The sequence below is a fragment of the Enoplosus armatus genome, chromosome 11 (genome assembly GCF_043641665.1).
Source record: "Enoplosus armatus isolate fEnoArm2 chromosome 11, fEnoArm2.hap1, whole genome shotgun sequence".
Taxonomy (NCBI): domain Eukaryota; kingdom Metazoa; phylum Chordata; class Actinopteri; order Centrarchiformes; family Enoplosidae; genus Enoplosus; species Enoplosus armatus.
Window position 1 is genome coordinate 2162324 of NC_092190.1, and position 15738 is coordinate 2178061.

The 15738-nt window shown below is 49.4% G+C and overlaps 2 protein-coding genes across 3 annotated transcripts in view; both read right to left on the bottom strand.

Moving 5' to 3' along the window:
- mao (monoamine oxidase) overlaps positions 1–1323 on the bottom strand; it is an 18318-nt gene extending 16995 nt beyond the window's left edge. For both annotated transcript variants that reach the window (XM_070914804.1, XM_070914805.1), the window contains exon 1: positions 1204–1323. In XM_070914804.1, the coding sequence (XP_070770905.1) occupies positions 1204–1258 (55 nt within the window). In that variant the 5' untranslated portion in view covers positions 1259–1323. The remainder of the gene's footprint in view (positions 1–1203) is intronic.
- Positions 1324–7155: 5832 nt separating this feature from the next.
- Positions 7156–9399, bottom strand: ndp (norrin cystine knot growth factor NDP). The gene is made up of 2 exons (XM_070915308.1): positions 9193–9399; positions 7156–7380 (listed from the first exon to the last, which is right to left on the bottom strand). The coding sequence occupies exons 1-2, from the start codon at positions 9397–9399 to the stop codon at positions 7156–7158; spliced, it is 432 nt and encodes a 143-aa protein (XP_070771409.1).
- Between the last annotated feature and the right edge of the window lie 6339 nt (positions 9400–15738).

The window sequence follows — 15738 nt, forward strand, 5'->3', positions numbered from 1 at the left end:
CTGTCTGCCAGTGTTATCAAATTAACTTTCTTCTGCATTTGTTTTTGCCTGTTTGACTGGTATGTGAACTGACAATGACCTAAATTCTTCACTGTCTGTCAGACGGACGGACGTGCAGGCAGGCGAGCAGTCGACTGACCGCTCGGTCCAGCAGAGGGGACGGAGGTCCAGTCAGTCAGACCCTCCTGCAAAACAAATCAACACCTCCTGCTCCCACCAGAGAATTGTTGTTATCAACGAGAAATCCTGCTCAGAGGTGGGGGGGGGGGGGGTAAACCCCACGTTCGCCCCCAAAGACAAAGACAACGTGCGGCAACACTATGACGAGGACAACTGAATAAAAGCAACAGCAAACCCCCCCCCCCAAAAGCACAAGTCTGCAAGGAAGGCTGCGTGGGAATATTCCCTTCCCAGGAACTACACACAGCCCCTTCTTCACAGGAGCAGAGAGTGTCGTTCGAGGGCGACGGCCTGCTTTGTGAAGGAGGCTGACCGGGAACCAGAGAGCACCGGTGGTCCGCCTCTAGTTACTGCTGGGAGAGACTGCAGCCTCCCGCATCATTAGCTTAGCATTAAAAAAAAAAGGAGCGGAGCCATCAGCAGGGCTGCCTGGGAGCAGAGCCCCCGGTGGTCCAGCATCAGCTCCTCTCTGTCTGACGCAGTGACGACGCGCAGCTTTTGTTTGTTTATTTATTTTTGTTGTTTAAACGAAACAAGTGAAGTGAAGTCAGCCGCACCAATAATGATCATTTATCATTCATGAGCCCCCCCCCCCTTCCTCCTCTTCCTCTTCTTATGTAACACAAAGTGTGCTCCGGCTGATTAGCTGTTACTCAACAGGCACAGCTGTGGCGGTGCAGCGGTGGCACGAGGGGGGGGGGGGGGGGGGGGGAGAAGTGGCCTCGCGGAAGAGACGCGAGCGCGGAGAAAATGGATGGCACGCCGCGAGGAGGAAGAACCCCCGTCCCCCACACCGTCCCCGACACCGCCCCCCCCGGCCCCCCGCCCCGCAAAGAGCAGAAAGTCTCGGCGCCCGTGCGCTCGAGCCGCAGCACACGGGCGGCTTCGGCGCAACAGTTGTCCGGTCAGCTCACGCGACGGGAGCCGCGCGGGTGCTTTCGGGATTAATGCGCCTCCGTAGCTCGTCTCCGTCCGCGTGCGCGCACGGGCCGACTAAAGTTGCGGGAGGGTTGCGGTTCCTACCTGATATTCCTCCGCCGACCACTATCACGTCGTAGGTGTCGCTGGGTGCAGTCATGGTGCCGTCTGGTCCGTCTCTCTCTCTCTCTCTCCCCGCTCTGCCGTGTCCGCTCGCCTGCTGAACGCAGAGCGCACGGGGGAGCGCATCTGTATTAAAAGCGCCGGGCAGGCCCCCCCTGCCTCTGACTCCGCCCACCGATAGTAGAGCGGCGCTCAGCCGTGTGGACGGGGAGGGTTACGGGGAGGCGTCGCGGACCCGCAGAGACGTTACCTTTTATGATCGGACTTCACTCCTGATTGCAGTGACCGGCTGGTCCAAGGTCTGCTCTTATCAGCGACACTATCAGAGCGCCTGACTGTAAGTCTTTTATTATTGATACTTGTATCTATATACTTTTATTCAAACACGCAATAAAAAAAATAAAAAGATTCAAAAAAAAAGAAAAGAAGCTCAGATGTCAGTAACCCCCCCCCCCCCCCCCCTACAAGAACAGCAGCTGCATGTCCGATGCCAAAACAAGAGAGGAAGACTTGCAGCCGCATGCAGGTCGCATCTACTTCGAGACAAACATCAGTTTTGTGGTTTAAGAAACAAAAAGCTCTGGCTTCATTTGCCCCCCCCCCCCCTCTCTCTCTCTCTCTCTGTGACAACATTTGATTTTAAATCCTGAGTCTGCAGACGATAACTCAAAGGCTCCGCACTTGACAGGTCATCTCACTCTCCGTCTTCCTGGACGTGGACTGCTTAGTTTCTGCTGCCCTCTTGTGGGCATTCTTGTTTTCTCCCCGGCCGTGTTTGCGAGGCCTCTAGAAGTTTTCGCATGCAGATAAATGTGCAGACGTTATTTAAAACTTTTTTTGAACTTGAACTGACATATTGAGGAAGAGCCTGAGGCCCAGGGCCAACGCAGGCCGCGATGCTGTGGACTTCGGTGGATTGATCTGCTTTTCTTGGTACCAAAAAAAAAAAAAAAAAAAAAAAAAAAAAAAAGATCTTCATGATATGATGATGATGATGATGAAGAGCCTCTCTCTTCAACAGCTGATCCGCAGATAACAGGAGACGTGATCTGCGGAACATCTGCTCAGCGCAACTTCTCAGGTGGGTCGACGTTAAATTAAAGGCCCCCTAGTGGGTTAATCTGACCGTGATTGCGGTTAATCCTAATCCTCATCTGATCTAATTTATGGAATAAGCTACTAAAGTCCCGCGCTAGCACATCCCCGTCCTTACAGGGACACTAGGGCAGCGTGGAGGGGACCGGGGGAGAAGGTGTGTGAGTGTGTGTGGGGGGGGGGTAAAGGTGTGAAGTGATTACACACACTGAGTTACCAGTTGACACCTGTGCAATCTAATGTAATCCAGCACACAACAGCCCTGTTCGTTTAACAAATCCGAGCCAACGTACCGCATGTTGTTGTTGTTGTTGTTGTTGTTGTTGTGCTCTCTATGACGGAACACTTGAACGTTACTCAGGCTGCTTCTCCCTGCAAACCTGTGAAGAAATACAACGACGTGTTGCGTGACGTGACCAAGTGAGTCTGAAACTTGACGTGCGTTTTTTTTTTTTTGTAACCTAACCCTAAGCTGTAAAGAAGGTTTCAACAATACCTCATATTTTCGCGTGTCTTCTTTCTCTTTATTTGATTTGATTTTGATTTCCAGCAACACCTCGCATGGCAACCAAACGAGCTCAACCTCATTGTTTGATGTCTGTCAAGCCATAAAACACATTTCATCTTTTCAGCCTCTTTATCCTCAAACAACTGAAACTTTACATTCATGGCACCAACTTTGCATATATAATATTATATATATATATATATGTATATATATGTATATATATGTTGCTTCATTACCAAATGAAAATATATGTAAATAGTACGTACACATGCGCAGAATGGACAATAAATGCACAGAGGTTTGGTGGGGGTTGAGTTTGAGTGAGCGAGAAGAGTCGTCTTCATCGGGCGATGAGGAGCAGCTGGGGAGGCCGGTGCACAGGTGAGGGAATACAACACATGCACACAGACCGGAGACTGGAGGGAGGGAGGGAGGGAGGGAGGAAGGGGGGGGGGGGTGCAGACGTCGCCATGACGACGTGCGTGGGAGGTGAAGTTCAGAAACACACAACAGCCGCCGAGCAACACGAGAACACATTGCATCCAATTTTTCTCTCTCTCTCTCTCTCTCCGTGAGGGTTTTTTTGTTTGTTTGTTTGTTTAAGACTCAGCGGGAGAGGAGACGCACAACAGAGGCAGTAACACTGCACCTGTCCCGCTGTCTCCATGAGCACACATCATCTCCTCCTCTCATCTCCTCGCCTTCACCGCGCCGCGAAGATGATGATAACGAAGGTCACGTCAAACTGAGCTGCAGGTGTGGGTGGCGTGGCTCGTCAGCAGGGGGCAGCAGCGGCCTGGACTTCACAAAAAGACCTCAGATGAAGGATTCTGGGGTTTTTTTTTTTGTGTTTTTTGTGGTTGTATTAACAAATCCTTTCTTTAAAAACTACAAAACACGTTTGGCTAACCGTGGCCCTGACACACTGACCCAGTCCACTGCTGTCGGCTCATATTCGTGCTCGCCTCTTGCAGTTTGAGGCATTTAGACATTCTCCCCTTCTTCGTCTCTTTGTTTGTTGTCATTTTTAACATTTGAAACTCTTTCTGTACGCTTTCTGTCGGAGTTTATAACATCGCATAACCGGTACCCTGCACCTCCACATGCACGCGTTTACAGTACACGTTCTGTATGTATTTGTCCTGCCATGCAAACTGAGCATCTCTCCTTTGAGATAAACAAACGGTCCACCTCGTCAGCCATCGATCAGTTCATGTCTCAAATTGCTCCGTCTTTGTTCTCTGGGTCACGCGTCCATTAAAAGTTGATTAATCAGTCGCACAGAATGGTCCCCCTTGCTATAATAAGTTAGCTACATGTTGACTTTTAAAGGAGACAACAAATTTTCGTTAAATGTCAGCAGGTGTCACGAACTGTGTCACCACGGAAACACAGCCCTCGGCGCTGAGGTGGGGAAATTAAAGCCGTGGGCAGTTTTCATTTCGTTAGACAACAGACGTCAGGCCGCGGCTTTCAACAAACAGACTTTCAGGCCAGGATCCAGCGCATGGCTGATGTCCACGCTCCACGTCTGGCATTTGAATGGAATTCTAAACACACAGATGCGAATCTCTCTTTCATAAGGAGGCACCTACGGTACAGTCCAACAAAACGCCTCTTTTCTGTGATTTTTATTTAAACGCTTGGCTGGTTCTGATTAGGATGAATGCGTATGTGTGTGCGATGTCTGCTGAAGGGTTATAAAAAAAAAAAACAAGAAAATAAAAAAAGACCACATGTGCGTGTCTGCCTGCCTCACACCTGGAAATAGGCCGAGATGAAAAATGTCTTTTGATGAATGATGCTTTTGCGTCTTTAATTAGAAAGTCTGGAACCTCCATCCATCTCCTTCGCGCTCCTCTGAGAGGACGTGAAAAAAAAAAAGACGGCGGTTAGCATCATCTTGACAGCCATTATCTTGCCCCTCTGTCATTCTGTCACTCCGGGTCCCCAAATAATTATACCTCCTGCCTGGTGTCACAAAATGCCTCCTCTCCCCACTGATGTGTGTGTGTGTGTGTGTGTGTGTGCTGATAAAGGAGACGCGTGGCGAGAGGAGACGGCAGGGAAAGGCCGATTAATCTCCAGAGTCGAAGGGGAAGGCGACTTTGTTGTGTTCACGTGTGAAGCTGGCCGGCCGTGCTGTCAGATGTAGTCGGGATTGAAACGTCCACAGAGCAGGGCCGAACATCTGCACGGGCTGCGATGCCCGTAAATCACGGAGCCCCGGACTCCCCCTGGCCGCTGCCGCACTTTCACGCACACTTTGGAAAGGATCTTTAATGGGGGATTCAGTTTGTGTTCTCCCCTCTGGAAGGAGTCAAGGGGTCGGGTCGTGTTGCTCGCAGGCTGCCGACAGGACGGCAAACCTCCGATCAACGTTCTTTTAAACCCATCAGAATGGCCTCCTGATGATCTTCAAGAGCCTTTATTATTTAAAGTTTTGGCAGGTATTCCGGTTAAAACCCCTACGGAAGCAAAGAAATGCCATAATAGTTAAAAGCTGAACTGAACTAATGGTGGAGTTTAACCACTAACGAAGACTTTAAAGTTGTAAAAGCTATACTTACATTCTGTAATTATCTCTAGTTTTTTTTTTATTTTTATTGTTAGTGGTGGAGTCCGCCATTCCTGTGCTGGATTCACATTGTCTTCACCCAGCGTTTCTGTCTACTTTCCCCGCAGACGTGCCGGAGCTGCTGCTACAAACTCAACATTTCAGACTATATGGTTTGATTTCCCCTTTCAGGCTCACAAATTCAGAAAAGTCCAGTGTCTGAAGTGTCCCCGTCATTCATCCGGACTTTTCTGGTCTTTCTTGGGTCTTTGCAGGACAAAGGTCTGATCGATCGTCCGGCTGACTCCTGGACATTTCAGATAGGGAGGATTCAAACCACGTAGAGTCAGACTCAGAGGTATTCAGTAGTGGTTACATTTGGGGGAAAAAAATAAATAAAATTCAGTTTATTCAGTTGCTGATAAAAATGCCTCCATAAAACCTCCCATCAGTTTGTCCAAATTCAAAATGCGTGCACTTAAATCTTTGTGGTGTAAGAAAATTGGAGTTTTTAATGATAGAAGAAACACACAATTGGTGCAATCAGAGGTAGTTGTTCATTTTTTTTTTTTTTTTTTTAATTCAGATAAAACTGACCACGAGTAGTGACGGCCAACACGTTGCAGAGCCTGGCACGCACACACACACCGACACACACACACACACACACACACACACCGAATGAAGCACATGAGAGTTCTGACGTTCTGCCTTCATCCTGGTGGACGAAGAACGTATGCAGAGCGACCGCGGCGCTTGCTCAGACAGGAGCGCTTCCTCCGAGTCACAGCACCGGACGTCGTCATTAGCAACAATACGCGACACGGGCGAAAGCGGCGGCTTCGCAAATCCGGCGTGGTAGTAGCGACAGTTTCGATAGCGCCGACAGGAACATCGCAAACAGACAGAGAAATAGAATAGATTACATTTAAAATGAGCACTGACGGCCTTTGACAGTCCATTGACAAAAGAGTCCGCGCCAAAGACCCAGACTCCGGCTGGCTGGTCTTCTTTCCTCCTCAGAGCTCCTCTTTCGTTGCTCCCCTGATGAGCTCTCCTGTCAGCGTCGCTCACGTTTTTTTTTCGTTTTTTTTTTACACAGCTAGATGAAAGTCTGCAGGGAGTGTGTAAAATGTTATTGGGTGAATAAGCGCGGCGCTGGTCCCGGGCCTATAGATCCACCACATGTCAGGGCACATGTGGACAACCCTCGTTGTCAGCGAGCCTCGTTCCTTTCCCATGCTGCTTTTTTGTTTTTTCAACGAGGCGTGTTGTTTTGTTGCGTTGAGTGCGTTTGGTGGTGGGGGGGGGGTTTATGGAGCAGGCAGAAAGCTGTTTCAGATATGTGTAATGAGCTCTCGCACTGTGGGCCGCGAGCACGTGTGTTATGAATTACGGAGGCCTGTAATGAGTGCAGAACGTCTCCGCGGTGAGGAGGGTCTCCATCCGGCCCCCGTGGGAGCAGCAGTTTGTGGTGTCTGGCCTTGTGTGCGGGAGAAATATGTGATTTGTACTGATTGAGTGCACATAATGGAGGGGGTATAGCGTGTTCTGTCTGGGTCCCAAGGGCTGCAGGTCAATTTTAAGGCCTATGTGATGGGTGGTACGATTGCTCCGAACTATCACTCCCCAGACAACAACAAGCATCTTGAGCCGCTGTCTGATCCAATAATCAACCAAAAAACGCTCTGGATAGCTTTAGAGTGAGGCCCGAGGCCAAGAGGATCCTGGGTCTTGAAGAGTCTTGAGGGTTTGGGAGGGTGCTGCTCCTCGCTCAGCTGCACTCCTCACAGTTGCAGGCTAAGATGTATCTGTAAGTGGCCGTGATGCGGGTCCCGCCGGCGCAGCGCAGCCTCACCGCCTTCAGCTTGGAGGTGTGCGGCCGGCAGCAGGAGCAGGTGCTCTTGAAGGGCTGCTTGAGCACCGAGCTGAAGGAGATGAGGGGGTCGGAGCGGGTCGTGTGGCTGCAGTGGCCCTCGCAGCGCGCCAGCAACACCATCTGGAACACAGCATGCAGAAAGCGCACGGGTTAAGAAAGCACAGATAAGTCATTCACACAGGTTTTTACGCGGCCTTCTGTCGGGGAGGAGAAGAGGGAAAAAGGGGCCTGTGGCTACAAGGAGGCAGTGTTCGAGTCTACATGTGGGTCTCCCCCGGCCCCCCCGGCCTTGCACCTGCGGCCTGAGAGATAGGAAGGAGACCAGTCAGACACCTGCTGCAGCTCAGAGCTCAGGGTCACACACACACACACACACACAGCCAATCCGAAATCCAGTCCAGCGCTGATACCCGTGGTGGGAACAAAACCACTGTATCAAGCCTGTGAGACCAGTCAGCTCACACACACACACACACACACACACACACGCAAAGCACTGGGCTGATTAGTGTTGTGACCGTCCGCCTGGCATTCCTCTGTGGGTCACTGCATTCCTGTCGCCTCCCTAAACAGACTCCTGTGTCATGTCCTTCTGTCAGCTGCTGCGTGTCGCCACCCATGTACCCACTTGACAAAAGCCTGTCTGGGGCCGTGGCAGGGTGACACACACACACACACACACACACACACACACACACACACACACACACACACACACACACACATCAGGGGCGTTGTCGCCACTTTAAGACCATTTGTCTTTGTCCTTGCTGAGGATCACGATGTGACGCTCCTCCCCTCCTCTCTGTCGCCACCTTTCCTGCTCCTCCTTTCATTCATGACCAGCTGGATAACCCCCCCCCCCCACAAAAAAAAAACCTCACCTCTTCATGTATTTACTGAGAACAGGGATGCAGGATGTGGCAGAGAGAACTGGAGTTGGACTTGGAGGTCTCCCAAGGCCTGGACGGGCATCAAACTGTCCTGCATGATTTATCAGTACAAATGACCAACGAGTGAATTGAAACAAGTCCCTTCATAAAGCAAGAGGAAAGTCATCAATGGATGCTCATGGCATCTGAACCATCTCCGTGGCAACCGAGCGAACTCGGTGAAGACGCGAGTCGACCTCGATTGAAGACTTCTGTCAAAGATTCTGCAGCTCTGTGTCTTCGCCATAGCAACAGCCACCGAGGCTTATGGGCAGCGTGTTTTGGGGACATTCAGAGGACACGAGTAAAAGCTGCTGCACACTGTCAGTTTGTTGAAGCGCAAACATGTTCCTTTATATAACTGACTGCCTGGTTGTTGTATGTACAGTATATACATAAGGACACATGGACAAATGTACAATTGGTGAGAGTGCTTCAAGAAGCCCGCCAGCACACAGACACACGTTCACCCCACCCCCTCTACCCCACACAGAGACAGGGAGCAGGTCTTGGTGCAGGTGGATTCTGTGTGACCTGTACCCCCCCCCCCCCCCCGTCAGCTCTGTGAGCTGCGATAGAAAGCCCCGACACGTCCACTTCAGCCAGAGCTGAGTCCCAGCTGAGGTGCAGAATATGTCTGCAGCGTGGCCCATGTCCAGCACCACACACACACACTCACACACACTCCCTGAGAAACCAAGCGTGACTCGTCTAAATGACGGAGGGATGGACATAAAGAAAGAGACGCCGGATTGGGGGAGGCTGTGGAGGGAGTAACACTAGTAGAAAGGGAGAAACGTGTGCGAGATAAATGAGTTGGTGTTGGAGGATTGTTTCTGGCCGGTGATCTGGGGGTTTTCTTTGCGTCTCCGAGGCTTCGTGTGGAACAAAATGAGTTCATTTGTCAGGTGGACTGTTCCGTTTCCTTAAACAACTTGAATGAGCGGGTAACCACAGTGTGTGTGTGTGTGTGTGTGTGTGTGTTGTGTTTCTGCCTCACCTTGGAGTTGCACTTATAAATCGGGTGCGTGATGGTCTCCACAAAGTGGTGGCGCATGCAGCGCTCTGGGTCAGAGTCTCCCAGGTGCGGGTGTCCGTTATCGTTGGCCTTGTTGCCGCTGGCAGGCTGGACCAAGCCCAGCAGGGGGCAGCACATCAGGACCAGCAGCAGGCCAGAAGCGGGGCCCACGGAGATTGAAGGCTTCATGATGGGACCACCCTGTGGCTCTCGATCCTCACGGGATGCCCGACGCGTCTGTTCTTCTCTATTTCTCTTTCTCACAGCCTCCGTCCGTCCGTCTCTCTCTCTCTCTCTCCAAGAGGAGCTACTTTGTCTCTCGGGGGCTCCTGCTAGTTCAGAGGAGGCTCGAGGTCAGCGGGCTGTGGGGAGAAAGGCGGTAGGAGGGCTGCTTCGTCGGGCCGCTCCATCCCCCGCTGTCTGGATCCGCCACAGTCTGGGAGAAGGAGACAAACAGGAAGGCATCAGTGGGAACCTGAACTGATAAAGGCAAGAAAAGAAACACCGGGGTGTGTGTGTGTGTGTGTGTGTGTGTGTGTGTGTGTCTGTCGGCAGTGTGTTTTGTCTATCAGCCACTTGTGCGTCCACTGCAAGCGCTGCAGAAAAGATCACACCGTGAGTGGAGCTACCTCCAGACGGCTTCTCACAGATACTCCTGGCCAGTTTTTGGTGATTGACTGTTTGATGAGTGTGAGTGGGTCTCTCAAACCTGGCTGCCTACTTTGTCTCCTTTGTTCCACGGTCTCCCCTGTACACACACACACACACACACACACACACACACATGTAGACACATAAGTCCTGGCGCTTTTATTACAGAGGAGAAACTTAAGCCATGCACAAACAGCCTGCAGCCGGGCCCTTTCCTCTCCCCAGGAATGACTTTTTCATTAAAACAAATCGCTCTCCCGACAAGCCCTCTCAGGACTGCGAACCCTCTGCCAGTCCCGCAGCATATTTTCACATGTATTTATGTCGGTTTTTTTTCTTTTTTTTTCTTCAACTTGATAGTTTTATTGTCCTCCTGACAATGGGCTCCGTGTTAAGAGGGAGCTTGGTGCTGGCCGAGGCAGGCTTGCTAACAGGCAATGTGTTGTGAATTAGGGAGAGGTGTGTGCACACGTGGGGTCAAGGAGTTAGAACGCAGCGCAATGATGGTTTAAGGTTCAGGATTGTTTCATATGGTTATTAGTTAACGTGGTCTTTGTGGAAACGTGTGTGTGTGTTCAAGGCCTTTTCTGTTATGAAGTCTGTAAAACGAGTCTCCAAGCGCTTTTATCGCTGTATTATTATTTTAAATAAAAAAAATAAATTTTTATTTCCATTCTTTGATTCTTTGATTTCTATATGGATTTATTTCTTTCCATTTTGCTCTTTTCAGTTGTGTCGTTTGTAACTTCTCTGTGCAGCACCTTGACCCACCCCCCCTCCACCCCCACCCCTCTGTACGAGACGTGCTCAATAAATAAAACTTGCTTTGCTTTGTGCACAAAGTTGTTAAGCTTGATTAATACCTGTGCGTTAAGGGGTTAACGGTGGCACCGCGGAGCTCACGCATGTAGCTGCTGAAGCTACGTTGTGCAAATTGGTGACATCTGGAGTAACGTGCAATCAGAGGAAATGCAAATGTCGCATCACAAGCTGTAACTTCCAAAAATGAATAACACTAATACAACAAATGAATAATAAGACTGACAGTCCTTTGTAAATGTAGGTGAGTGACAGATTATGCTGAACCAGCCGATGGTTTTGGCATAATGTTATTTGTGCTATTTCTCTGAAACGCAATTTAAAACCTCATTATTAACCAGATGCGTCCATGGCCATATTCCACGTCACTCCTCGCTCTAAATGGATCGCGTATTAGCCGTCAGATAGTCGAGTTAACTGTGTAACAGTGGCCCCAGGCAGGTAACATTTAGTGACACGTAGGAGCTAGTTTGTGAGATGCACCCTCTTCAGCATCCACCTTCACCGCTGCACTGACTTCCTCGTGTGAACCGAAACGCACAGAATGCTGCAAGTTCATTTGAAACCTTTATACACCCCCCCCCCCCCCCATTCCAACCCCGATGTTTTTCTTTCTAAGGGGAATCATTTAACCTTAACATTCCTCCTGAGAGAAATAGAAGTATCATTTGGCCTGTTAAAATAAATACTCCCCGAGATGCGTTGCTGGCCCGTCCAACTAGGCGCTGCAGGGTTTACACAGCAGACGGCCCGGGCCTCCTCTGCCTCATTACAGCCAGCACCCATCAGCACCTCCAGCCCTGCCAGCCGGACCTGGCCGGGGCGTAACAACAGTGACTGTTATCCCCATCTCTGCCGCTGGTATCACCGTCAGCATCATTAGCGCGCGCTTGTCGTAGGTGTTACAGGTCATTTAGGACGGATTAAATCAACATGAGGCTTCCCAAAAAGGACAGAGGCACGCAGTAAAGATAAGACTCGTGCAGGTATTGGACATTTTAATTAATTGTAATTTTTTTTTTACAAGATGTCCAAAAGTTCACCTCCACCTCTTTGAAGCTCCACATTGGGGCATTGGCTGGCCCCCTATCAGCCTATCCCAGAACCCCCACCCACCACCCGCACCCTGTGCATTGTGCATGTGCCCCGTGGCCTCAAGTTCCCATTAAATACAGCAGAGTACACGTGCCCAGACACCCAGAGAAACACCCGGTCCCCTCTATGATGGAACTGGCCACTGGCTTCCTGCAGGAATACGTTTATTTAAATGTACTGAACAAGATTTTTGTACAGGACCCCTCTACAAAAGCTTAAAGCTGCTGTCATCAATGTTTTTATCATAACAACTGATCAAATGACTAATTTGAGGTGGGGGAGGAGACCAAAAACGGAGCTAGTGGAGAGGGAGAGTGAGGGTGGGTGAAAGAGGGTGAGAGAGGGTGAAATGGAGGAACAAGACAATATATGTGTGTGTGACTGTAGGATCCTCAGTAAAAGGATTTTATAACGTGAAAACATGTTAAATCAATTCAGATCAAACATGACAATGTAATCATACCCCCCCCCCCCCGCCCTCCCCAGAACATGTGTTTTTGTTAAACAGACAACATGTCCTGGCCCGACTGTGAAGGAAAACAAACAAAAATAATGGCAGCAGTGATCCACCCCCCCCCCCCCCCCCCCCACCCGTAAATACCAGGACGAGCCGCATAAACTTTATTCTACCACAAATGTTGTCATGATGTTCCACAGCCAGCTCCCTCCTCTCTGATTAACAGCTGAGCCAGACGTTCCCACCACATTATCTTTTTATGAGCAGCAAAGAGATGGTTTTCTGCCTGTTGTGCAGCCAGCCCAGGCAGTTCTACTCTAACTGCATGGGGGGGGGGGGGGGGGGCTGGGTCATCCCTCACTACAAGGTGACTACGCATCATAATTACTGTCTCTTCTGGAGACTCGCGCTTACGCTCTGAAAGCCGCTGATGTCAATACATAGCTACGAACGGCAGCTGGGGCACAGATAATGGGGGCTTTTAGGATAGTATACGGAGATAGATAGACAGTATCTGTGGGAGTGAGTTCACTACTGCAGTGTGCGCGCCGGTCCACGTGTGCTGCTGCCTCCCTGCCTGTGTGGTGAAGCAGGAGTCAACACCGACAGGAAGTTTGGGGCAGGGTAAGGGCCAGTGTGGCCTCCTCTCCCCCAGCTCACCCACACCTGCCCTGGACTGAGATTTATAGAGCCCTGGGTGTTCGCAAACAGCAGCTGGATCCTCCCATCAACCCCCCCCCCCCCCCCCCCCCCCCCGCATCTTGTCCAAGCATAATGACCGGCGAACCCAAAACCGTTACGGTCCGTATCTTTCCTGGATCTATTGTTTGGAACCAGCCCCACCGTGCGCTCGAAGCCGAGCTTCTCTTTCTCATATGATTACAAAAACAAATCCCCATTGTGTTCCACTTTAAAAGTTCACCCTTCTTCCTCCTATCGGTATCCTCTCCAAACCTGTCCCTCCACGTCCCCGCTTCCATCGCTTAGGTCTGATCTACAGCGCTTACGTTTGGGAGGAGCGTTTGGTTCAAAACGCACTCCGTCACCTTGGGTTCTTCGACTGTTTTCATCACAAAAAGCAGCCATGTTGGTAGACAAAATACAAGGCATTCATTCGGAATTACCCACGAAATTTCAGCTCAATTAAAGTAAGTAACTGCATTCCATAAGTGGTGGATGGTCAGCTCCATCCAGCAAACCCCCCCCCCCCCCCCCCCAAGAAAGTCAAGTTTTCCATTTGAGGAGCAGCAGAGCCCGCCTCATCTCTCATCAGATCTGATGTCAAATTTGATGTTCTCAGCTCTGTCATCCACAATCATGTGCGTCCTACAGTCCAAACTAAATATTATTCTTATTATTGTTAATTTTTCCCCTCTTGTACGGGACGTATGCAGCTTCGTGTGCGGCAGGTTGCCTCCCCAGACAGTCTCACTTCCAGCGGACGACCGTCGAATTGTCCGCCTGAAATGGCAACTGTCACTCTCAGGTTTTATAGGCTGTAGCTTGCTGACAGCTGAGGATCTTGTAAAAAAGGAAAGGGTCTTAAGTATGCACTTAATGGCCACACATGTGATATCATGCTAAAAGACCCTAAAAGACCCACCCACCGCTGCATGTCATCATCCTCGCCAGTGGAAGATAAAATGCTAAATAAAGAAGAGCCAGTTCGTCCTTAGAATTAAAAGTTTGACTGCCGTTTCTGTCTAACACTTTTTATAGCTTCGCTTCCGCACAGTGTGGCGATACCGTTGCTAAGCCATGATTGGACAACGGCGGGCCGTTAGACATCCGCCCGGCTCGGCCACCCAGGCAAGTGGCATCAGGCAGTGGAGTCTGCCCATTGGCTCCGCTTGTTCTGAAAAAACAACTGTTAACTTCAATAATTTGGCACAACAACCCAAAAACCTACAACATTCTCTTTCCCTCCGCAACGGACCAATGTGGACTTCCCGGTACTCAAAAACTAATTAGAGAGCCAAAGCTGGAGGCCCACAGGCCACAGGAATCACGAAACAGCATGCATTATATGTAACTACACACACACACACACACATTAAGTGTGGAGACCTGTCTCTGGCTTCGGCGTTTATTGCTTATTAAAACACATATCATGTGTCATAGAGCAAATCAAATTTTGTAAAATTCCGCCTCATTTTTTTTTGCAGCCACGGCTTCGGCAGCATCGCCGAGGGGCAGATCGTTTAAGAAGGGCCCGGTATCTGCAGAAAGAGCCAGTCTGGGTTAAGGATATCTGGGGAGCCAAACCTCGAAACCACAATACAATCCCCTCCTCACATCCTCTGGTTTGAAGCTTTAGGACTTTGGGAGTTATGCGATGGTGAATAACACTCTCAAGGAGTGTTATTGTGATGTCTCTTTTAGGGGCTACGGGTGGGAAAGATGCGTCCCACGCACACACACACACACACACACACACAGATACAGGGGTGGAGTATAACTAAGTTCATTTAATGTAGTTAATCACAATTTATACTTCTTCCTCACAACAGTTCAGAGGGAAATATTGTAATTTTACTCCACTACAATTATTGGACAGCTATATCATTATTAGCTTATTTGCAGATTCATTTTGTAGAGTAATATAACACTGATAAGGGTCCTCCTCCTGCATAATGAGAATATTTTACCGATAACACTTCTGTATTTTTACTCAAGTCAAATTTTGAATGTCCTTATCCTTAATGGAGTATTTTTTATAGTGTCGTGTTGCTACTTTTAATTTAGGTAAAGGATCGGAATACTTCTTCTGCCGCTTCCACGCAAAGTGGCATCTCTGAAAGACATTTACAAAGCACTAAAAGTGAAAAGCATAATTGCAGTGATTAGCTGATTAATCGATCAACACGAAATGAATTGACAACTATTAATATGTATAATATTAGTATGTTTTCCTTTTTGATTGGTCAGACAAAACAAGCGATTAGGAGACTTCCCATTGTACAGGGCAGCTATGATCATGTTTGACAATTTATAAACCAAATGATTCATTGTAAAAAAAAAGACCCGAATGATTAATGAAGAATCAATACAATTGGCGGTAGCAGCCGTTATGGCTTCTCACTGACGCAAAGTCCAAAAGACACAAAAGGCACAAAAGAAGACGTTTGTTTCGAGAGGAAAAAGTGAAACGGAGAACATTATCTCAGAATCTGTTATGAAAAGTGACAACATGAAGCCTCCCAACTGTCGGAGCCATATGTTGCGTAGAACAGACTCTCTCAGTCCACGTTTTGTTCTTAGCAGTGGGGTGCGTGTATAAATATCCCCTGCCCACCTCACTTATGAGTTTTTCTTCTCACATATGTACATACAGTACACAGGGGCCGTGCTGCGTGTGGTATTCTGTGTGGCCGTCGTGCTGCAGCTCCGGGGCTCTGAACATTGCTGGGATGCTGGTGTGTGGCGGCTCACGGGCCCGGGCTGAGGAGCCAGAGCTTCAGAGGGATCCTCCGCTTTATCACCCGGGCCAGCCGGCAGCTGAGTAC